The 24285-nt window shown below is 39.2% G+C and overlaps 1 protein-coding gene across 1 annotated transcript in view; it reads right to left on the bottom strand.

The window, feature by feature from the left end:
* The window catches only part of THSD4 (thrombospondin type 1 domain containing 4), a 338894-nt gene that overhangs the window by 1771 nt on the left and 312838 nt on the right, over positions 1 to 24285 (bottom strand). Inside the window, exons 10-11 of the mRNA XM_036736984.1 lie at positions 4549 to 4728; positions 602 to 746 (exon numbers count right to left, since the gene is read on the bottom strand). Coding sequence (XP_036592879.1) covers positions 602 to 746; positions 4549 to 4728 — 325 coding nt within the window. The remainder of the gene's footprint in view (positions 1 to 601; positions 747 to 4548; positions 4729 to 24285) is intronic.

Raw genomic sequence — 24285 nt, 5'->3', positions numbered from 1 at the left:
GTCATCTATATAAATAGATATATGGAAACACTAAAATATAGAATTTTGGAAGAAGAGATTCAAATTACTAGTGATATATTTGTGAGGTAAATGAAGGGCATGTTAAAGAGGTAATAGAAAAGAAAGAATAAAGGAACACAGGTCATTTAACATAGTTCACTTAATATGAAGAAAAATGATAAACTGCCATACAGAGAAATCTTCATCTGTCTTTTGCTCTTTTTGCATTCAGAAGAGCAGCTACACAGGGCAAATCTTGGGAGCAGACACAGGTGATGATTGCCTAAACATTATCTCCCTACCAGCTTACTGTGCCTTGGGGTTTCCATCATCAGAAATATTATTGGAGTGGACAAAAAAAAAGCACATTGTCTCCAGAAGCTTCCATTAAAATGTACACATACGCCTTAGGAGGGCCCATTTAAACCCTCTTTTCCTAGGTTTATTTTCTAGGTTTAGGACTATGACACCTAGATATACTTTGTTACTACCCAGCTTTTCTCTCTCTTCTTAATAGAAGATGTGATAGTACTTAAGGTACCTGAATACTTTCTTCCCTAGATGGAAGACTGGGGTTCAAACACCAGGATTTCCAACTTACCAATTTCTGGGATACAGTCCTGAGGATTGCAAGATTCTTTCTCTTCTGGTTTATACTGAGGGTCACAGTGATTACTTGGTGTCATGTCATCTGATAGACATCGTACCTCTCGTACCCGGAATCCACCTTGGCAGCTTTTGGAGCACTGAAAGGAATGAGGGATCATAGAAGTTAGGATCTCATAGTTTTAAGTAGTTTATTGTCTCTAGAATACTTGTGGGGGGGGGGGAGGGGGAGGCTAACCAGTTTGTAGCTTTTCATTGTGTGTGTGTGTGTGTGTATATGTGTAGGTAGGAACTGCTTTTTGTTTTTTAATCTCAGTACTTTGGACACAAAAAGTGCTTAATAAATGTTTTTCAAATTAAATTGCTGACTTGAATATATTTATGTTTGCATGCACATATAGCTCTCATCAATGTGAAAAAAAGAATATGTATAATGAAAATGTCTCCATGGGGTCATACTTATGCAGGTAAACATTGCTAATTCTCTGTGGTTTCATGGGACCTTAGGTAGCTGTTAAAAGAAGAAAATCCATGCCCCTCTATATACCTTATCTTTCTATTGTTAGAGGAAAAAAGTATGTGGGAAAGTCACCTTATTTATATCCTCATTGATTTGTGCTTATGGGAAGCTTTTTTTTTTTAATTCAGATCAAATGCTTATGGTCAAAGCACCCCTCCCCACTCAGTGGCAACTTGCTCAAATTGCAGACATCATAGTTGGCCCGGAACAGCCTCAGAAACAGGGCTGCTTAACCTTTTGTTGTGGGCCAGGGACCCCTTTGTCAGTTTGATGAAGCCGATAGACCCCTGAAATCTATCCAAAGACCCCAGCTGTGGATCTTAGGTGATAGTTTGAAACAACCCAGTGTATGTCTGCAGCAGACAGGGCCACCTACTACATGAAAGAGTTCAATGATCATAGGAACAGTGACACCCTATCAGCATTCATTCTCAGGTTCTCCTGCTTTTGAACACAATAGATGTTCCATGGCTTTTTCTAGAGGTCAGACACATAACAGAATTTAGAGGTGAGAGGGACCTTCAAGATATAGGTCAACTATCTCAGCTTATAGATAAGGAAAGTGAGTCTTAGGGGAAATGAATTAGTCAAGGTCATACAAGCAAATGGAACAGCTGAAATTTGAACTCAGATCTTATAGCTCCAGATCCAGTCCTCTTTCCATGGTACCATTCTGACTAGCATCAGAAACACATATAAAAAGGAAATGTTCAAAAGAAATCAACTTGGTTCAGTAGGACTTACAAGTTCAATCAGAGCATAAGAAAGCATAGGGACAACTACGCATTTTTAAAACACAAACCAATTTGACTTGGGTAAAAGGTTCCTTAGGGTGGATTTATAGGTTACTAAACCATGGTCATCCAATTCAACCAATAAGAAAATCCATCAATGTACTTCTTTGGTGCTGTTGAGCTCATGTGACTATTTTAGCAAAAAGAATTAAATTACTTAAGAAAACAATTATAAAGAGATGCATCCCACCAGCTAGGGGTTGTTTGAATGATTTAGATTTATCTGTCCTAAAAGAACTTGGGAATCAATGTTGAAAATAAAACCCACTAAAATTGGAACACTGATTTTGACTCTCATATCTTCTCTGCTACTTAAGGATTACAAACTATTTTATCTCGTTTGAGCCTTACAGCAATGCTGTGAGATTATTGTCCTCCTTTTTTGCAGAAGAAAAACTAAGGGTAAGTGCCCCAAATTTTACAACAGTATGAGAGAATTTTTTGAGCTCAGGTGTTACTGACTTCAATCTCAGAACTCTATCCACTATGCTACCTGGTTGCCCAAGTTATGTAACTTCTCCAGACTTCGGTAGGGAGTTGGACCACATGTCTTCTAAGGTCTCTCAGCTCTAATTCCCTGCACAATCTGTCAACATAGGAATTGGGGATGGCTGCACACATCATATCTGAGGCCCCTCAGGCTAATGCCCATTGTGCGTGAATGGGGATTGCTGCCAATTTCAGGGTTTTTGGTCCTCAACACATCCCTGATTTCCTTAACACTGCACTGCAGACCTGTCAATCATGAATGCCTTTGAATCATTTGGGAACCTATTTATATTTTTGGCCTCTATTAACTCATGGGCATATGGAGCTCCATTAAGTTTATTACTCTTATGTTAAAGTAATCCTTTTTATTTTGCCCTAAACTTGTCTTTCTTTAAACTTCAAAGGTATCATGGGAAGGAAAAATAATCTGTTTACCTGATTCATTTTTTTTAAAAGAAGGGAATGATCACATACCTTTTTTGTCTTTGAAAACTGAAGAGTTCTAATTATTTAAGCCTACATTCATTCAGAACTCCCCCATTCCTTTTGAGTTCCCCTTCCTCCAGATTCTCTCCAGTTCAAATATGTCTGTTTCTTAAAGTCCAGTGATCAATATGGTATTCTGCATATAAATGCCTCATGAGAATTGTGTATCTCTGTGTGCAGTAAATCCTAAATTAGCCATTCTGCTACCTGGGGTAAGCAGCATATAAAGTGCCTGCAAAACTGTGATGGGAGGTGGGGAGTAGAGAAGACTATGGAGAGAGGCCTCAGAATCCAATGCATGAGTTTTCTGAGAAGGGCAGAGATTGACCTAATTTATTATAAATCTCTTGACTGACAGGTATAAATACATTAAGTATCACAGTGGAAGACACTGTGGAACTGTTTAAACCCATTTCTGGGAGAAGAGCAAAGTAAGGTCAGAATGGGTAGGAACTCACCTGAGATATGGTTGCTGGGGAAAAAAGTATGCCAGCTGATGACTTTCTGGTTTTTGAGCAATTATTTTTGCTAACTAAGGCTAAGCTTAGTCACTTCTACTAGCTGGAGAAATATAAATGCTATGCTTAGTGCCTTGGAGTAAAGCCTCAGTAGCCCCATCTTGGTTCCAGCCCTAATACGCGCAATGTTGCAAATATTTTCTGCTTTGTTTGAAACAACCTTTCTGATAATCCTAAATGTCTAGTTGACCACAGCAGCACTCTTTAAATATCTATCAGGTCTTTCTTTTTCCTAGATTATAACTGATCTCTCTGAGCCCATCATTCTATTAGTATAGTTTATACTGGTAATATGTTCATTAAAGTTCCTACATTTCCCTGTATCGAGGCCTTGTCATTTGGCTGCCACGCACACAGCCTGGGCCAGTTCTTCCTTCAGTTTTTATCTCAGTTGGCTCAGACCTCACAAATTTTTCTCATTCTGTTCTCTGTTAACCAGATGGCTGAACATAAATGCTGTTTCTGCTTCCTTGAAGCACCTTGCAAGTATTAACATCATCAAATTCCATTTCTCAGAAGGAGAGAAAATGTCCTTCACATGAAACACATGGCTTTCAGTCTGCTTCTGGGCTGATGCGTTAAATATTTGAAGGATTGTTATCGAGTGGGGCAAACGCAGCATTCGGCAACTGGCTTTTCAGAAGCTTTTCCAGTATGTAACAAAAGTTCCCTGAGAAGCCCTGAGATTGACCTCATTGATTATAAATCCCTTGGCTGGCAGACTTCTGTTTCAATAACTTCACAGACCAAATATATGAATATCCATTTTCTGCCTTTCTGAGCAGGGCAAGTTGACATCTCCAAGACCGCATACGTGTCTACATAGTGTATTTCCTGAAGGTGGGTGGATGTTTGGATCAAGTGTTTGAAAACGTATCGCTCCATCTGCACAAATGAAGTGACTCAATGTTTTCTTAAATCAGCATTTTCCCCTGGATCTCATTTAAATAGCAGTCTACGCTATGGTTTCAAGATTTCAGAAATTGGATTCGAGTCATACTTCTGGCTTCTACAACTGACTGATCCAGGGCACTGATACAGCACAGATTCTTCCAGGGGAGCTGTGTAATGTGGGGAGACAGGAAAATACTTAATCGTTAAGAGTATAAATAGCATTAATGAAACAATGACTTACCACACTCCATTCTGTACTAAACCACTTAGCACCACAGGGTTTGAGGTAGCAGGATTGCTGACTGGGAGGTCTTTCTAAGAACGAACATTCATGTGGATCTAACACATCAAAGGTATCCGGATTCTTCCTGATACAAATCACTTCCCTCTGTTGTGTTCCTCTTCCACATTCAATTGAACACTACAAAAAGAATGAGTGCCACAGGATGAGAAACACTGGGTGAGATCACTAGGCACATGTCATTTGTAGAGGGTGGGTAAGCTTCTCCACCAAAGGCTGCATAAGAGGAAAAGATGGTGCATCATCATCTTTATCTTCATCATTACTACCATCAACCTCGCTTCTAGCATTTATATAGCACCTTAAAATTTACAAAGCGCTTTATAAATATAATCTCACTTTATCCTTATAACTCCGGGAGGTAGTTGCTATCAATACCCCCCTTTTTCAGATGAAGAAACTGAGGCAGTATATAAACAATGTGGCTAGCAGCTGCTGTAGGGGTATAAGGCCCAACAAGACCAGCAACAAGAGTGCTGGTTCTTTGATTTGCTTTTCTAAGGAAAGCAACTTTAAGGGGTTGACAATCTCAGTTTAATCAAACATACATATATCATTCACTTAGTTCTAGGGAAAAAAAATCATCCCCCTGAACTTCAAGGCAAATACAAACAGAAATTACAAATATCAACAGACAGACCTTGTCTGATCAAATCACAATTTGTAGTTACCAGAGAAGCACCAACATCTGGGTTACAAAGCTGGGGCAGGGGCGGGTTCAATGACTTGCCCAAAGTCTCATCACCCACATTCTTTCAGTGAATGTACCCCCAAAAGTCAAATGCCAACCTCGGATCTTATATACCTGTCTCAAGGCCCTGGGGCCCTTGGGGCTCACCATTTAGAGTGTGAGAAATCAGTGTGGGAAAGCTCCAACCAGCAGCACCACATCATATACAATTCAATGACCCTTATGATCTTAGTGCTGAGAAACATTCCAAGACAAAAAAGATCCCAGCACACCTGACCCATTCAAACAAAGAACAGGGAAAAGTCCCATTTTGCTTGCCATTGCAGGCAGGTAGAAGTTTAGTAATTTCCCTGAGGTCTTACAACTAGTGAGTATCTGAGGCTATATTTGAACTCAGATTTTTCTGTCCAGTGAGCTATCCACTGCACCTCCTAGCTAAATCAGGAATTGGTTTAGAATAAGGAATAAGTCCTACCAAGATAACTACTGAAGATCAGAGTTGGTGATTCCAAGGGAATGTTGGAAGTTCCTTCACCTGTGTGCATGCTGGGATGCAGGCAGGGAGGAGGAAGGGAGTGAGAGGCTGTGGCAGGTAGCCCTGAAGTTGGGAAATGAACCAAAGAAAGCAAGGAGTGGACAGAAGAGAGTGAAGAACATGGTGGGTGGGGGGAAGGGGCTATCTCTAGCACAAACTGGCTTGGTGATAGAGCTCAGAACTGTACAGCCCTGAAAAGCTTATTCAGTTTTTTGTGTGTTTAAAAATTTTTAGTTGAGACAATAACATGGTTCTAAACATAAAATGCTCTATTGATCCACACTTTAAATTAAAAACAGGGAAAATAAACCACATTTAATCAATACAACAATCAATACAACAAGTAACTTATATTTTGACTTGGGAGTTAAGAGAGAAGCAGAAACTCAAAAAGAAAACAGACAAAAAGAAATGAATAGTCAGATGCACAGAGAGGGCAGGACAGAGACACAGAGACCTGTACATATGGAAAAGAAACATCTATACCAACAGATATATAGGAAGATGAACATGAATTGACACCTTTATCTTGTGCCTTTTAAGAAACTGCCAACAAAAGACAGGTATTTCTTTGTCCAAAGTATAGATACAGATTGGGATATCAGTTCTTGGTACCTGGTATCAGAGGATCTTAAACTTTTAACTGTAAGGGACCTTAAAGGTTATCTAGTCCAACTCCCTCATTTTATAGATGGGAAATTGAGGCCCAAGATAGTTAAATGACTTGCCCAAGGTAACATAAAATAAATGGTGGAGTCAGGATTTGAACTCATGTCCTTTGACTTCTGATCCCTCACTTGGGATGAGTTGAGGGCCCAATATTTCATGTAGCCAAAAGTTCCTCTTCTAGGCTTTAAAAGAAAATTCCTCATGGATGTGTGTCACAAGAGTTTTATGTAATGGTCCCGCAGAGATGGTATAGTGGTGACATTTATTATGAATTCAATAGGACAAAGACCAAAGTATATTTATAACTATCTAGTTTATAGGCAGTGAGGAATTTGATATGTTTGGATCAATTTTGGAAGGACAGAAAGAAAAGGGGTTGGAACTCCTAAAGGAATTTTATAGGGCTTCTATAATTGGAGGGGAGGGAGCCCCCACTGGCAGCAGGGGGGAATGTCGGAAAAGGCTTCATGTAGAGCATGGGTTGGAATAGGGAGAGATTTGAGGCAAGAAGAGAAATGAGGAAGCTATTAGAATAGTCCAAACTAGCAGTATGTGAATCTGAATAAGGAAAGTGATGAGAGAAATTTTATGGAGGAAGAAATGACAAGACTTGGCAACTAACTGGATATGTGGGATGAGTGAGAGTGAAGAGTACAGAGTGAAGCCAAGGCTATGACTGAGGTGACTGAAAGGATGGTGATGGTGTTGACAGAAAAGAGGAGAAGTTTGGAAGAGGGTGGATTTGGGAGGAGGAAAGGAAGACAGTGAGATTTGTTTTGGACATAATGAGTTTGAAATGCCCATGAGACCATGAGGTTCACAACCTCTAATAAGTAGTTTAAAGCAGGACTGGAGTGCAGGAGAGATACTAAGGCTGGATGTAGAGTTTTGGGAATCATACAGAGATAAAAGTTGAAGCCACAGGAAGTGGTGAAGTCACTTAAAGAAGGCATGGAAAGAGAAGGGAAGAGGCCCCAGGAGAGAGCATTGAGGGTATATCCATAGTTAGGGGACTGGTGTGGATGGTGTAAAGAAGCTGAGAAGGAGCATTCAGATAGGAAAGAGAATGAAGAGAGGGCATTATCATAGAAATCAAAAGAGGAGAGAGTGTCCAGACAAAAAGTGGTCATGAGCCACAATACTTCCAAGAGGAAAAGAAGGCTGCAGAATGAGGAAGGACCATTATATTCATCAGTTAAAAGATCACTTGTAACTTTGGAGAAAGGATTTTCTCCAACAAGGTTGGAACCTAGGATTGAAAAGTGAAAAGAGAGGAAGGAGGAGGTGATGAGTTTAGCAGTGAAAGGTAGGAGACAGTGAAAGGTAAGGACAATAGCTTGATAGGATAGAATGGTAGAATAAAAGTCTTTTAATGACAAGGGAGACAAGGCATATTTGTAGGCAGAAGAGAAGGAGCAATTAGTTAAAGTGAGATTAGCGGGAGAAAGGGGATGATTGAGGAGCAACCTGCTGGAGGAGACAGGAAGTGATAGAATCAAGGTAAGGAGAAGCATTTCCTTAATGACAGCCTGGAGGAAAGGAGGAGAATATGGGGGATAATGTGAGGGAGTTTTGAGATGTAGGGAAGGAAAGGAGAAGGAGCTCATAGCAAATGGTCTCTATTTCTCAGTAAGGTATGAGGGAAAGTCTCTAGCTCTAAGAATGAGATCAAAGAGAGACAGCTAGGTGGTACAGTGATAGATTCCTGGAGTCAGGAGGACCCAAGTTCAAATCTGGTCTCAGACACTTAGTATAACTGTGTGACCCTGGGCAAGTCATTTAACCCCAATTGCCTCAAAAAAATGAGGTAGAAGAGGTGGTGAAGGAGGGAGGATGGAGGAGAGAAGAGTAAGTTTGAAACTGAAAGTCCTTTATTTGTCCATCTCTCTCTGTTTTCTCATTCCCATTCATGTCAGCCCTCTGTCAACCTTCTGTGTCACAATCCCATGCCACCATGTCTTTCCATTGTGCCTTGGGTGCTCCCTTTCTATTGTCAACAAACTGCCTTTAACTTTAGACCTGAATTCTTTCCAGATATTACTTTACATAAAGTTTGTTTTATTTTTTAGGTATGTGTCCCCTTTACCCTCAAGAGTGTATAAGCTCCTTGAGGGCAAGAAGGGTTTCCTTTTTCTCTTTGTACCCCCAGAGCCTAGTATAGTACCTTAATTTGTAGCCAGAACTTAATGAACTTAATTTTAAAAAGCTTTTCATCATATAGGGAAGAAACTGTGGGCCACTGGGGATATTATAGCATTGTTGAAAAGTGCTGGTGAAGGCAGTATTGAAGTTGAAGAATAGAAAGGTGGGATTCATCTGGAAAGAAAAGACACTACCAAGAACCTTCAATGCATACTCTATCTAGGTGGAAAGGATTTCTGCCAATGTAAGCAATATAAAAGGTATATTTAACACATAGGTGTCACAAAAGTATCCAATCATACTGTACAATGAGGGGAACTATTTCTGCTATGGACAGGCAAACCAGTGCCTTCTGCAAGAAAGGGATTGTGTGTGTTGCTTCTATGAGGAGGAAGGATATGTATGATTGTCCAAAAAGCACAAACAAAGGGGTCAGACAAAATTTGGCTGGTACCAAAGGTCCAGAGTAAGAGGGCATTTCAAATAGTTAAACTGCATTCTGGGAAGCTGCAGATAACTAAATAGTATTGGTGGACACGGCTAAAAAGGAAGCAATAAAAGGAAGGGAGGGGATAAAATGGAGAAGACTAATTCTAGCTGGTAGTAAGTCAATGAGATTTTATTAAGCAGTTTGGCATTTTGCTGAAGAGTACAAAGAAAGGCTAAAATAGTCAAGCTCTCAATATGATGCTTAGACATCTAAATAATTATGTACATTCCAGATATACACATGATAAATTAGAGATAATCTCAGATGGGAAAACACTAGCATTAAAGAGGGTCAGGAAAAACTTCTTGCATAAACTGGGATTTTAGCTGAGACTTGAAGGGAGAAGGGAAATGTTTACAGGATAAGCAAGTGAATTATAACTAAGGAGAAGGGCCAAGCAAAGCCAGCCATGGATGGCAACAGTTCTCTGAAGGAAAGAAAGGGAACATTTATGGAGAAGGAAGACATTATCAGAAGTAAAATTATGATTAGGGACAGGAGAAGGAAAGAGTGGGACAAAACTGAAGGCCAGAGAATGCAAAAGGAAAGAGCCAGAGAAAGCTTGTGAATATACAAGATCTGAAAAGCGAAAAAAAGTGTTTTCTGCTGTGATGAGGAAAAAAAGTTAAAAAAAAAGACAGCTTAATTGCCTTTGTGGATAGAGGATAGACAGCCCTGAGCAGAAAGGCAGAAAGGGGAATGTCATCTTTTGTGGCAGCAGGTCTTCCTAAGCCCCACAACTATTTTGGATGGGTCCTGAGAAACTAGAGGTTGTGGTATATACTATGAGATATTCTTTTTGTTGACATCATATAGCGGAAAGGGCTGAAATTAATTTCATTTAATGGAGAGATTTGGGAGAGGAATATGTTTGGCTAAGAATTCATCTCAAATGAGAACCAGAAAATCTTGGTTCTAGTCTCAACTCTGCCATCTAGTTTATGACCTTGGACAAATCACTTAATAGGAATTTAATTTCTTCATCAAAAAAAATAAAAGGGGTTGTATTAGATGATTACTAAGGTTTTTTTTCCCCAGATCAAAAAGTTTGTGATTGTACAAATGAGATAAGAGAAAAAATCAAGGGTAGAGAAGACCCGTTCTCTTTCCAGGATGCCATTGTGCTGGGGAATAGTGCAAAAGGGGAAAGAAGTAATGAAAATCGTACCAACAATTGAGTAAATATTACAGCTGTACAACACAGATGGTAACATTAATAGAAACAAAGGAGATAAGGGAAAAATAACAAAACAAATAAAAAAGAGCAAATGAGACTACCCAGACAAGATGAAAGGTAGAAGAGACGAGTAGGCAAAAATAATAATACTGCCAATTATCACATGAAAGGGAGAGAAAAATGAATTTGAAGGACAAAATAGACAAATTTTAAAAAGAGCCTAGGAAAAAAGACAGGATAGTTAGTATTTTTGCAAACGAATGGTACCACTGGGAGGAAATAAAACTTGGAAAGAATCTTTAGTGGTTTGGAAGTTCTGGGTAGGAGATAGGACTCAGGGAAACAGTTTCTGAAGTTCTTAATTGTAGTTGTATGCCATGCCACTGGAAAGGAAAGCATACAATGAGACATAAATAGTTTTGTATGTAGAGTGCATAAAAAGAATGATATTTTTTTCTTGGATGATGGCTTTTTTTTTGCTTTTTTTTTTGCAGGGGGGAAGGATGGGCAGTTGGGGTAAAGTGACTTGCCCAAGGTCACATAGCTAGTGAATGTGTCAAGTGTCTGAGGCCAGATTTGAACTCAGGTCCTCCTGACTCCAGGGCCGGTGCTCTACTCACTGCACCACCTAACTGCCCCAGATCATGGCTTTATGATACCTGACCGATGCCTTTCTGGAATAGGATGAAATGCATTTTATGAAGCCTTGAGAGAACTTTTGTCAGGATATTTGGCAATCTGATTGAGGTGACTTTAAACTGAAGTTTGAGAAAGGAGAAAAATTCCTAGATAAAATTGTAAAACTGACTATTATGGAGGACAATTCCTGCAACAAGGAAGAAATAGTAATGATGGAAGAGAACATAAGTACTTCTCAGGATAAAATAACAAGGAAGAGTGTGAGGAACAGTAGTTATGGCCTTAGATGACTATATACCAATGAATAGATTATGGATAACAAAAGCAAATATGAAATTTTAGTACATGGGTATCATTTAAGACTTGACAGGATAGTGGAAAGCCATAATTCTAATTGAAAGTGTTGGAGACTTGCATAGAATATTTTTTAAAAAGGCATCTCCTGGATTAAAACATAAGATATTATCTTGAAAATGCCTGCTAGGAAGAGAGGATGGGCTGGTCATGGGGGCAAGGGATTACAAATAAATAGGAGACTGTTCCACTGGTCTCTTTGCATATGCTAGGAGAAATGACGAAAGGTCTACAGTATGTTGGATAGACTCTTTGTTGGTAAACTTATAGGAGGATATGGACAAGAATGAATTGTGATACACACCATTGGAAAGGACAGCCAAATACATCACAGATACATTGGCATATACTAATATAACTAAATCTATGAACCTGAGGAGAAATTTACAGTGAAGTATATGGGGATAAGAAAGATTGAAACAGGAGACTTCCGGGGGTGGAGCCAAGATGGCGGCTGGAAAGCAGGGACTTGCGTGAGCTCCCCACCATGTCCCTCCAAAAACCTATAAAAAATGGCTCGGAACAAATTCTAGAACTGCAGAACCCACAAAATAGCAGAGGGAAGCAGGGATCCAGCCCAGGACAGCCTGGATGGTCGATGGATGAGGTCTATCACGCATGGAGTGGAGGGGAGCAGAGCTCAGCGTGGGAGGCAGCAGGACCAACCAGACCAGGAGCCAGGCAGGACAGGCACTAGCACCCTGAATCAGTGAGCTGTGGCAGTTACCAGACCTCTCAACCCACAAACACCAAGACAACAGAGAAGGTTAGTGGGAAAAGCTGCAGGGGACAGAGTTCGAGGTTTAGCAACTGCCCGAGGGGAAGCAGGGGAGGTGCAGCTACAGAACTACAGCTGCAGTTACTTCCGGCCCCAGGCCCACCTGGTGGGAGGAATTAAGTGCCTGATCAGAGAAGGAGTGCAGAGCCTGCTGAAGATTTGCATCAGGTCCGGGTTGGTGGTTCTTGAGGAAGGAGGAGTGCTGGGGTGGCAGAGCTGGCTGTATAGAAATAGCTCTGAAATCAATGGCGCATCCCCTCAAGCTTGGAACAAAGTACTCTTTGCTCTACAAGCAGTCATACCCCGACAAAAAACTCAAGGGTCAAGTAAGTTGGCTGGGAACATGGCCAGGCATCGAAAACACACCCAGATTCAGTCTCAGACTTTGGAATCCTTCTTTGGTGAAAAAGAAGACCAAAATATACAGCCTAAAGAAGTCAACAAAGTGCAAGGGCCTACACCAAAAGCCTCCAAGAAAAACATGAACTGGTCTCAGGCCATGGAAGAGCTCAAAAAAGAGTTGGAAAAGCAAGTTAGAAAAGTAGAGGAAAAATTGGGAAGAGAAATGAGAAGAATGCGAGAAAACCGTGAAAAACAAGTCAATGACTTGCAAAAGGAGACCCAAAGAAATACTGAAAAATATACTGAAGAAAACAACACCTTAAAAAATAGACTAACTCAAATGGCAAAAGAGCTCCAAAAAGCCAATGAGGAGAAGAATGCCTTGAAAGGCAGAATTAGCCAAATGGAAAAGAAGGGCCAAAAGACCACTGAAGAAAATACTGCCTTGAAAATTAGATTGGAGCAAGTGGAAGCTAGTGACTTGATGAAAAATCAAGATATTATAAAACAGAACCGAAGGAATGAAAAAATGGAAGACAATGTGAAATATCTCATTGGAAAAACCACTGACCTGGAAAATAGATCCAGGAGAGAGAATTTAAAAATTATTGGACTACCTGAAAGCCATGATCAAAAAAAGAGCCTAGATATCATCTTTCAAGAAATTATCAAGGAGAACTGCTCTGATATTCTAGAGTCAGAGGGCAAAATAGAAATTGGAAGAATCCACTGATCGCCTCCTCAAATAGATCCCAAAAAGAAAACTCCTAGGAACATTGTCACCAAATTCCAGAGCTCCCAGCTCAAGGAGAAAATACTGCAAGCAGCCAGAAAGAAACAATTTGAATATTGTGGAAAAACAATCAGGATAACACAGGATCTGGCAGCTTCCACATTAAGGGACCAAAGGGTTTGGAATATGATATTCTGGAGGTCCATGGAGCTAGGATTAAAACCAAGAATCACCTACCCAGCAAAAGTGAGTATCATGCTCCAAGGCAAAATATGGATTTTCAATAAAATAGAGGACTTTCAAGCTTTCTCAGTGAAAAGACCAGAGCTGAATAGAAAATTTGACTTTCAAATACAACAATCAAGAGAAGCATGAAAAGGTAAACAAGAAAGAGAAATCATAAGGGCTTACTAAAGTTGAACTGTTTTGTTTACATTCCTACATAGAAAGATGATGTGTATGATTCATGAGACCTCAATATCATAGTAGCTGAAAGGAATATGCATATATATATATATACACACATACATATATATGTATATGTGTGTGTAAACATATATATACATATATGTGTGTCTATGTGTGTATATATGTATATACATGTATATATACATATACACACAAAGGGCACAGGGTGAGTTGAATATGAAGGGATGATATCTAAAAAAATAAAATCAATTTAAGGGATAAGAGAAGGATATATTGAGAAAGAGAGAAAGGGAGAGATAGAATGGGGTAAATTATCTCGCATAAAAGTGGCAAGAAAGAGTGGTTCTGTAGGAAGGGAAGAGGGGGCAGGTGAGGGGGGATGAGTAAATCTTGCTCTCATTGGATTTGACCTGAGTAGGGAATACCATACACACTCAATTGGGTATCTTACCCCACAGGAAAGAAGGAGGAAGAAGATAAAAAGGGGGGATGATAGAAGGGAGGGCAGACAGGGGGAGGAGGTAATAAAAAACAAACATTTTCGAAAAGGGACAGGGTCAAGGGAGAAAATTCAATAAAGGGGGATAGGTTAGGAAGGAGCAAAATATAGTTAATCTTTCACAACATGAGTATTGTGGAAGGGTTTTACAGAATGATACGCATGTGGCCTATGTTGAATTGCTTGCCTTCTTAGGGAGGGTGGGTGGGGAGGGAAGAGGGGAGAGAATTTGGAACTCAAAGTTTCAAAAGCAGATGTTCAAAAACAACAACAACAAAAAAAAGTTTTGTCATGCAACTAGGAAATAAGATACACAGGCAATGGGGCATAGAAATTTATCTTGCCCTACAAGAGAAGAAGGGAAAGGGAGATGGGAGGGGAGTGGGGTGACAGATGGGAGGGCTGACTGGGGAATGGGGCAACCAGAATATATGCCATCTTGGAGTGGGGGGAGGGTAGAAATGGGGAAAAATTTGTAATTCAAACTTTTGTGAAAATCAATGCTGAAAACTAAATATATTAAATGAATTTAAAAAAAAGAATGATTGAAACAGTGGTATATGCTTAATATTGCCCAGTTATGGGCATGAGAATATGGATTGGGAAGAGGCTGTGGGTGAAGGCTTTGTTACTACTAATTACAAAACTGTCACAAAGGCCAGATGTAAGAGTCATGAGGGCTACAGCTATCCAGGTAATTACTGCTTCGTCCTTAACACGTGGTAAAAGTAGATAAGGTGATGAATTCTTGACTTGCCTTGCTGACAGTTTCCTCTTCTTGAAGACAGAGGAAACAGAGAAATTGCTCTCTGCTTTTAATTCTGCACAACATGGCAGAAATATCAAGAGACATTTCTTATGTGTGACAATATGAAGTGACAGGGACCTTGGGAAAAAGTGACCATGTATCATTTTAGGATTCATGACAGCAAAGGAGAAGAATTCTCACAAAGTCAAATATGTGTCTTTAGTTTTCAGGAAAGCAGATCTTTCTTTTTTAATATATATATTTCCATTATAAATTTATGTACCACTAAAAAGAAAAAAAGAACTAATAAATATTACATTCTATATCACTCTAAATTCTTTCTGATCTTTGTTAATGTACATATGTGCATATATTTGTGGTTACAAACACATTTGCATCTACTTTGAAACTTGACAACATTTCTACTTATTGACTTCCATACTTTTTTCCAGTGAAATAACTATCCGTATTTCATCTTGTTAACATCCATAGCAGCATGGCATAGTGGCTAGAGAGTGAGGAAGCTGTAAGTTTAAGACCTTCCTCTGCCACATACAGGTTATATCGTCCTGGGTACATCACTTAAGCCCTTAGGGCTCTAGGCCAGAGTAATCAAACTAGAGGCCCAAGGCACCTGTAAAATTCTGGGGTGCAGCTTGAATCAAATTAAAATGTAGTTGGAATTTGACAAGATAAATAAAGATACATTAAGACACAGATAATGTTAACTTGTGGTTTTCTAAGTCAATCTGTGGCAGGAATCTGTTTCTGTTTGAGCCTGACACCACTGCAACTAGGCAATTGTCTAATAGAGGGGTTCTCAATCTTTTTTTTATGTCATGGGTCCCTCTGGAAGTCTATTGAATTCTATGGACCCCTCAGAATAATTTTTAAAATGCTTAAAGTGCATAGGATTACAAAAGAAGCCAATTATATTGAAATAGAATCCTCAAAAATGTGTTTTTTTAAGGACCCCCAGTTCAAGCACACTTCTTCTAAATCTGTAAGTTGTGGAGGAGATGCTGATTTGCGCTGATAATGGGAATTTCCTTACCAAGGATTCTCCTTTATCAGTATAATCACAGTACTGGTCCCCTATCCATATCCTAATATAATGTAATTTACTTGGCCATTTCCTTCCTGCTAAGAATTTGGAATATTTTCAATTTTTGCAGATTGTAAAAAAGTTCTAGAAAAGATTTCAGAGTTAGTGGGAAAAAATATGAACAATCTCCTAGTAGGCAGGGGTTTTAAAGTGGAATGTGACTGAGGAAGCCTGGAATAATCTAACAAAGATGAAATTCTGAATATACTAACACAAGTGAAAAAGAAAAGAATTAAAAAAAGGTGTCAATGTGACCGCACAGGGAGTTCTCTGAGAACTGATATTGGATAAAAGTTTACATATATAACTAAGGAAGATCATAAGACTGACATGAATCTGTTAAAAAAAAAGTATGCCAATGACTGGAGCTCAGAAAAGAGATGACACTTGCAAAATAAAAAGTGCTAAAAACAAAAATGTCCTTGTAAAATGAAGAAGGAATGGATGGGCCCATTGTTTAAACTAGATAGAAAAGAAGAAAGAAGCATCCATTTTGATGCTGCCTTTTCTATCGAGAAGAAATTTTTTGTGATAAAAATGAATAAATCTGATTAAAAGAGAATTGAAGCTCAAGATGAAAGAGATAGCAAGAGAAGCTACAGGAGATACTTTAAATGAATTCAAGACTCTAGTCCCAGATTAATCATATTCCTTGGAACTGAAGAAAGTGAAGGTTTGATACCAGAATCAGTGTTCATATATTTTAAGAAAAAATGAAGAAGGTGTTAAGTGACAAAAAACTGGAGGAAATATTGTATATTTATGAACAACAACTGAATAGGTATTACAATTATTTTTAAATGGGAGAGGGGGAAGGAAAAATTTCAGAAACAATAGCCCTTGTTTTAACATTCTTTCCCAGCAAAATTTCAGAATGTACTATAAAAGTCAGAGAAATTAGAAAAAAAAATAGGTGGGTAATGAGTAAGCGTTATTATAGATTCACTGAGAATAAGTCAGGCCAAACTAAACCTATTCTCCCCTCGTACCCTTTTAAAAATAAAGTCAATAGACTGGTTAGTCATTGGAAAGTTTTAGAAATAGTATGACTCAATTTTAGTATGGCATGGGACAATTTCTCTCATTTGAGCCTTATAAGAACCCTAGGAGTTTCTTCGTCCTCAATTTATCCCCATATTAAAAATGAAGAAATCAAGGCTCAGGAAAGTTGTGACTTGATGATGATAACCAAGTTGATAAAAATCAGAGACCATGTTTGAATATGGACCTTTTTTGACCTAAAGCAGAACACTTACTCTTTCCATTACACTAAGAGCCTCTCTTTGACTTTCCTTATGGATATGATTGAAAAATGTCAACTGGATGATAACGCAATTATGTAGATTGAAATTCCTTTCCCTGAGAAGTTTTCAAAGGCTGGCTACCCCATTTTTTTTCTCAGAGAATAAAGTAATCCTGCATTATGAGGAGATTGTACAGATTTTACAAAAGGAAATATGGATGTAGGGGGAAGAAGATTTCAAGAGCTAAGAAGCATGTGGAAATTGTAGATGAAGTACTAAAAGTCATATGTAGGTTGTACATTGAGAAAAGCAAAGGGTTTGGAGTTAATATACTGGCTCTTCTACTTCCTAGCTGTGTAATCTCAGACAAGTCAATTAACATCTCTGATCCCCAGATCGTTTGTAAAATGACGGAGTTGGACTAGAACCAATGGTGTCAAACGTAAATAGAAATAGATCCCAGCAGGCTGCATATTGCCTTGTTAAGTCATTCGGTCACATCCAACTCTTAGTGACTCCACAGACTTTGTCCATGGGGTTTCCTTGGTAAGGATAACTGGAGTGGTTTGCCATTTCCTTCTCCAGCATGTCATCATGTTACAGATGAGGAACTAAGCAAATAGGGGTTAAGGGACTTATCCAGGATCACCCAGCTAGTAAGTGTCTGAGGCTAAATTTGAACTCAGATCTTCCTGATTCCAAGTCGAGTGCTCTTTCTGATGAGTTGCCTAGCTGCCCCAGGATATTGGCTTAGAAAACTTCAAATTAACATTATCTGTGTTGTATTGCATTATTTGCTTATTTTGTTAAACAATTTCCTAATTACATTTTAATCTGGTTGCAGGAGCATTGCAGGCAATAGGTGCAAGTCTGACACCTTTAGACTAGATAGAAGATAGAAGATCACTTTCAGTACTAGACACTATGATCAAAAAGAAAGAAATGATGTGGGAATAAAAATCAGAGACTAAGATTTAGACAATATGAACAAGGCCAAGCAGAAAGTACACAGGGATTGCTTTCATAGTTGAATTTTATAAGGCTCTTAAGAGCTACTTAAGTAAATTCTGGCAACTGTGTTTAATAAAATATTGAGAAATGACCAAGTGGAGAAATGGCTTTATATCTCTATTTATAGTTCCTGTTATGGTCTGTTTAAATGCATTTTAAAAGTTATGTCCTGGGGAAAAGGGCACAATGCCTTTAAAAGACTGCTGTATGTGTCAGAGACAAGACCATAAACACTACAAGGTACCAAGAGTTGTTAGTAAAAGTGCCAGTTTTTCAGGATGTAGAAACAACTTAATCAGTGAACCTTTAGCAGCTACATAAGATAGAAGACAGTTGGACTGCACTAGCTTCTTGGAGAAGCCATAGATCGAGAAATCCCTGTTCTCTCAGTTCATCATTCCTGCTCTGACATCACGTTTCCTCTTCCAGAATCATGAGCCTACCCACCACTCACCAGTTCAAGTATACATGATCTTCTATCCTTGACTTTCTTGGGTTTTTTTTTTGAGGGGGGAAGGCAGGGCAATTGGGGTTAAGTGACTTGCCCAAGGTCACACAGCTAGTGTGTCAAGTGTCTGAGGCCGGATTTGAACTCAGGTCCTCCTGACTCCAGGGCCGGTGCTCTACTCACTGTGCCACCTAGCTGCCCCTATCCTTGACTCTCTTACCCCCTTGTTCTACTGCCCTCCATGTCCTGTCAATAGTAATAGTATTAATAATGATTTACATTTATACAGTGCGTTAAGGTTTGCAAAGCACTTTATAAAGACTCTCTTCTTAGATACCCACAACAACCCTGTGAGGTAGGCACTATGGTTACCATTCCCAGTTTACAGATGTGGAAACAGAGGTTCGGAGAGCTCAAGTGACTTGCCCATGATCACACAGCTGGCGAGTATCTGAGGCAGGATTTGTGGTACAGCGTTCTATCTACTATTTTACCCAGCACTATCTGCTTTCTCTGATGACACTCCATCTCTGCTCTCTATGCCTTTTTACTATCTGTCCCTCATGTCTGGATTGCTCAACCTCCTAAACCTTTCCCTTAGTTTTCCTGACTTCATTCAAGACTCAAATTCCATCTATTCTAGGAGGCCTTCCCCAGTCTTCTCCCCATCTCTCACTCCTGCCCAAGTTGCTAATGGCCTTTCTGCTCCGAATATCTTCTGTCTAGTTGGCATATATCACATTTCTAGTTAGTTGTTTATATGTTTGCTCCTCATTTAGAATGTTAGCTCCTTGAGGCAGGGAAAATTTTTGCTTGGGATTTACTCCTTCCTCAATTCTACCTTATCGAATCTTTCTTCTTTCAAGGCTATTCTCAGGTATCATCTCCTAGATGAAGCCTGTCCTGGATCACCTCTCTCCCCAGCCCCTGAATTGTTAGTTTGTGCTTTAGCCCTCCTTCAAATGCCTTGTATTAGTTATGTGTACACGTGTTGTATCCTCCATCTCAGCTCAGCCACCACAAGTAGAACACGGAAATTCCTTAAGTAAAGGGACTGCTTTTCTCATCTTTTATCCCTACTGAGTATCACAATGCTTTGCCCTTAATAAACTAACAAATGTTTGTAGAATCAAATTGATGAATAGTCATGGCATTTTCCCACAGTTTGATAGGACCTATCTTTCTTACTGTTCTTTGTTAAGAGAGGAGAGGATGAAAGCAAAAACATGGTTATGGAGAAAGCCAAATGGTCGACTGGGAGAGTTAGGAAGACCAAATAACACTGTCACTAACAGCCAGAAAAAGGTATTTGGGAAGGGAAAAGGCGCAAACGCTGGAAGGAACCTGCCAGCAAAGGCTTTGGACACAAGTTTGGTGAGGGATCTTGGAGCCTTAGCTGAGTCTCATTACATTCCGGCTTTAGATTAGGAGATTTAGAGTATATTATCATAGCTACTTGGATCTGAGGAGAATGAAGATTAGATAATATAGTCATCCATTAGTGAGTGAAGTACCTCATTGTGGCTAAATGTTTATATCTATTCTTCAATTAGCTTTATTAGTGATTTGTGGATAACTAAAAGTTACATTTTATTTTTTAAAACAAATACACATATAATTGAGTAGAAACCATCCCTGTAGGGAAAGCTTAGTTGTTTGGACCCTGAGGCTATAAACAAAAGTTATCTTCCTCCACTCATATGGTGGAAAGATGCCCTATAAGGACAGGTTCAGTGTGTACCAGAAGATAAATGGCTTCATGAGTTTTGGCCTCGCAAACCAGAAGTGATAAAACATGCAGCTGCATGCCATCATGCCACCCTCACCTATCCCAGTGGCTATGCAGCCAACAGTCAAAATTGAGGGATCCCTTGGGGTACAGAGAGTTTTGGTGGGCATGAAGGCAGACTCAAAACCATAAACGCCTAATATGGTCATTCTTCTGCATTCCTGTGCTCAATGAATGACTGAAAATCCAGAGTCCTTGCTCATTGTCACCCAACATAACTTAGAGAGGATGGCTAATAACTCAAGACCCCACAAAATACTATAGACAATATATGTGAATGTCAATGCAGATATAACATAGAATAGTTCAATAGAACTTCAATAGATTATTCCATCTGTTCATTTTTGAGGGAGAGGGAAGAAGCAAAATGCCATAAATGACATAATAGGGTTATATTGGTTTTCATCAATTTCTATTATAAAAATTCTGGGGATAGTCACCCTATGCACACACCCAATTTCTTTTTTTCATTCACAGGAGAAGTCCAATTTAGAGTAAATTTGTCACTAATCTCACAGAGTCATTGAATCTTAGAGCTGGAAGAGCATTTAGAAATCATCTCATCCTAGTCTCCAAATTTACAGAGATGGAAACTGAGACTCAGAGAGGAGGAAGACAATATCTGTAAATAGTGCTTAGCACTGTGCCTTCATATAGGAGGCAATGCCAGGTAGATATAGAAAGAACTCATTTTCAGAAATGAAGCTAAGAAAGAGAACCTCTTGGAAGTGTATGAAGCTTGTTCTGTTCTGCCTTCTTATTCTGTCTCATCGTGGTTTGGAGGTGACCCTACTCCTTAAAAGTTATACCAGAGGAGTGTATGCATTTACAAATACTATCAAGATGGAGAGATTTTAAGTACACCCAGATATACATAGGTCAAAAGTTATTTTCTCCTGTTCAAGACCCCAGAGGAAGGAGCAAAAGCTGAACCCAACTGGAGCAAACACCATCTCAAAAGCAAATAGGCAGGCTGCTTCTGCCTGGTACTTGAAGCCTGTTCTAGCCAAGATTATTCTTGGCTGCAATGGAGAGTTACAGTGGGGTCAGATGGAAGAGAAATGGTTCAAGCTGCAGCTGTGAAAGAGGTGGTAGAATTCAGTATTGTTGGCACAGATGCCAGACAAAGAGCATAGTGGAAAACACATCCCAGACCTGTAAGACCCTCTGAGAAGGGGACAGTCAGCAGAAAGGTGGCGGGGAGGGGGGTGTGGAATTTTCCACCTGTTCTTAAGGTAGACAGACAACCCAGGTGGCTTTTCTGGCTTAAGTAATTAGAGAATTCACTTCAGTGTGTCACAGCAGAAATTCTAGCTGTGCGATCAGAATGGGGAGTTTGGACAAAAGCAATGGATTACACACATCATTAGCAATGATGCACTATACTTACTGTGTTTAACTGTGGCACAATAAAGCAGCCAGCAACAAGAGAAGAGGAGGGGGGAAAGAGGTTTGGCTTCTGGGAACCAGGTGGCTTTGGGTTAATATAGGCTAGGGGGTGCAAAGTAGGGCAGGCACACTTTCATTTCCCCTAGCCTCCTTCTGGCCTCAGTTCAGGTCAAATGGGTCTTGGATTGGCCAAGGCTACTAACTCCCAAAAGCACTGGGGAGAAAAGCTATAGGAACATAGGATTTATAGCTGGAAGGGACTCGTCTTTGAAAGGCTACAGAAGTTAGTGGTGACGTGCAGTCAATGCTAAAACACTTAAGAGAGGAACACCATAAGCATGTTATTATTTGATATCCAAAAGGGAATGTCAACCTTAGTTAGGTGTGAATGCAACACAGGAGAGTCTCACACACAAACTTTTTTCTTTTCTCTCCCATTCAACACATTCCTCATCTATAAAGTGAGGAAGGCTGGACTAGGAGACCCACACGTTCTTTTTCAACTCCAAGTCTATGATACACACTCATGAAACACCTATGCTATGGACAGCACTCTACCCGATGGTGGGGGAGTGACATAAGGTTTAGAAAAAATTGATCCCTGACCAAATGGAACTTAGTCTAAAATGATCTGAAATATACTTTTGGGGGAGGGTGAAGTCCACCTCTATGATTACATCCATCTAGGGAAGTCACAGTATAGATGTTCCTATCCATGAAAATTAACAATTTTTCTTTTAGTTACAGTCTTAAAGAGTTATCTGGGAGCCATGAAAAGTTAAGTGACTTGCTCAGAGTCACACAGCTAGTATGCGTTAAACAGAGGACTCAAAAATCATTTCTTGCTAATTCTACGGTGGCCCATAATATCATGGTAGTAGTGTAATGGTGGTATCATGTTGGCTCTCATGAAAGGTGCACAGATAGCTGAAATACACAATGATGTGTAAGTGCATTTGAGAGGTGCCAGGGAAGTGTATGAAGCTTAAGGGGAAAGGGGAGTAGACTACTAATGATACGAGGGACCAGAAAAAAAGCTTCACAGAGAAGCAGGATATTGAGCTGGGGTTTAAAGAATTGGTAGGTATTCAACAAATAGGTAGAAAGACAACATTTTAAGCTCAGGGAATATTAATAAAGGTCTGGATACCAAAAGAAGCACTGAGAGTAAATCTGGATATAATGGCACGTGTCTTTGTGTGTAGGCCTTTAATTCTGCATTTTATAACCTGCTTTGCTAAGTTACTTATCTATAAAATGAGAGGATTGGACTAGGAGGCCTCCGAGGTCTCTTTTAGCTGTAACCCAATGTCAGATCACATCAGTCTTGATGAGAAAACTAAAGCTCAAGAAAGGAGAGTGGCCTACTTAAGGTCAAACAGCTTGTTAGTGGTATAAGCAGATTAGAAGGGAGACTTTCTTTACCTCCATCCACTGTACTGCCCATTATACCATCCTGTTTTTTCTCTAAGCAGATCCTCCCTAAAAGACTTATTGTTTTTGTGCTTTTTATAGATCCAAAGTTATTTAACTAGAGAACATTGAAAAATGTATTGTGTTTAACTCTATTGGCACATATATTTAATATGCCAAACATAATGATTTTGAAAATGTACTTCACTTCAACAATAATAAAAAATTAACTGCCTTTTAAAATGTCTAATTTTTAAAACTAGATATAACAATTGCTGAACATTAAAGAATCTAACACCTATCTCAAGGCTTCTGCCGCTTTGTGAGACATAGGAAAATCTGAGACTAGGAGAAGTCATCAATGTTAGAGAAGAACAAAGAATGTGATTCTCTACCCCCACCACAAACTTATTAGCAATGCCAGGTAGATATAGAAAGAACTCATTTTCAGAAATGAAGCTAAGAAAGAGAACCTCTTGGAAAACAATTACCTCCAGGCATCTTGTTCTACTTAGGCTCATTTTCTGACTTTTCTCTATTAGCACTTTTTTTTTCTTGCTCTGATAATTCTTTTTTTTTCTAATCGTCTTCACAAATTTTACAAGGATAGCAAAATATAGTGAAGGAATACAAAAAAATGTTACCTTTTGGTTTTAGACAAAGCCTTTTATTATATTAAAATTGTGCTAATATGCCTATGCTTTGTGGGGTTTCTAGCATCGTAGTACTATATTTTCTCAAAGGCTTCCCCACCCCCTGCACCTGTTGATATAATCATATGGTTTGAGGGTATTTCTGGTTTTAGTGTTTTTAACTATACTAATTGTTTCTCTAGTGTTGAACCATTCTTTCAATCTTGGTATAAATCCACCTTGATTATCCTGAATAATTGTTTATGTTGCTGTTAGCTTTTTGCTAAGCTTTTATTTTAAAATTTTAAATTGATATTCATTAGTGATATTAGCTTATAGCTCTCTCACTTTGCTTTATCCTTCCCTTGTTGAGTTATTAGGACAAAATTTGTTTCATAAAATGAATCATTAGATCTACAT

Source organism: Trichosurus vulpecula, chromosome 8 (genome assembly GCF_011100635.1).
Source record: "Trichosurus vulpecula isolate mTriVul1 chromosome 8, mTriVul1.pri, whole genome shotgun sequence".
Lineage (NCBI taxonomy): Eukaryota > Metazoa > Chordata > Mammalia > Diprotodontia > Phalangeridae > Trichosurus > Trichosurus vulpecula.
Note: the sequence above shows the minus strand (reverse complement) of the source record. Positions and strands in the feature narration are given on the sequence as shown.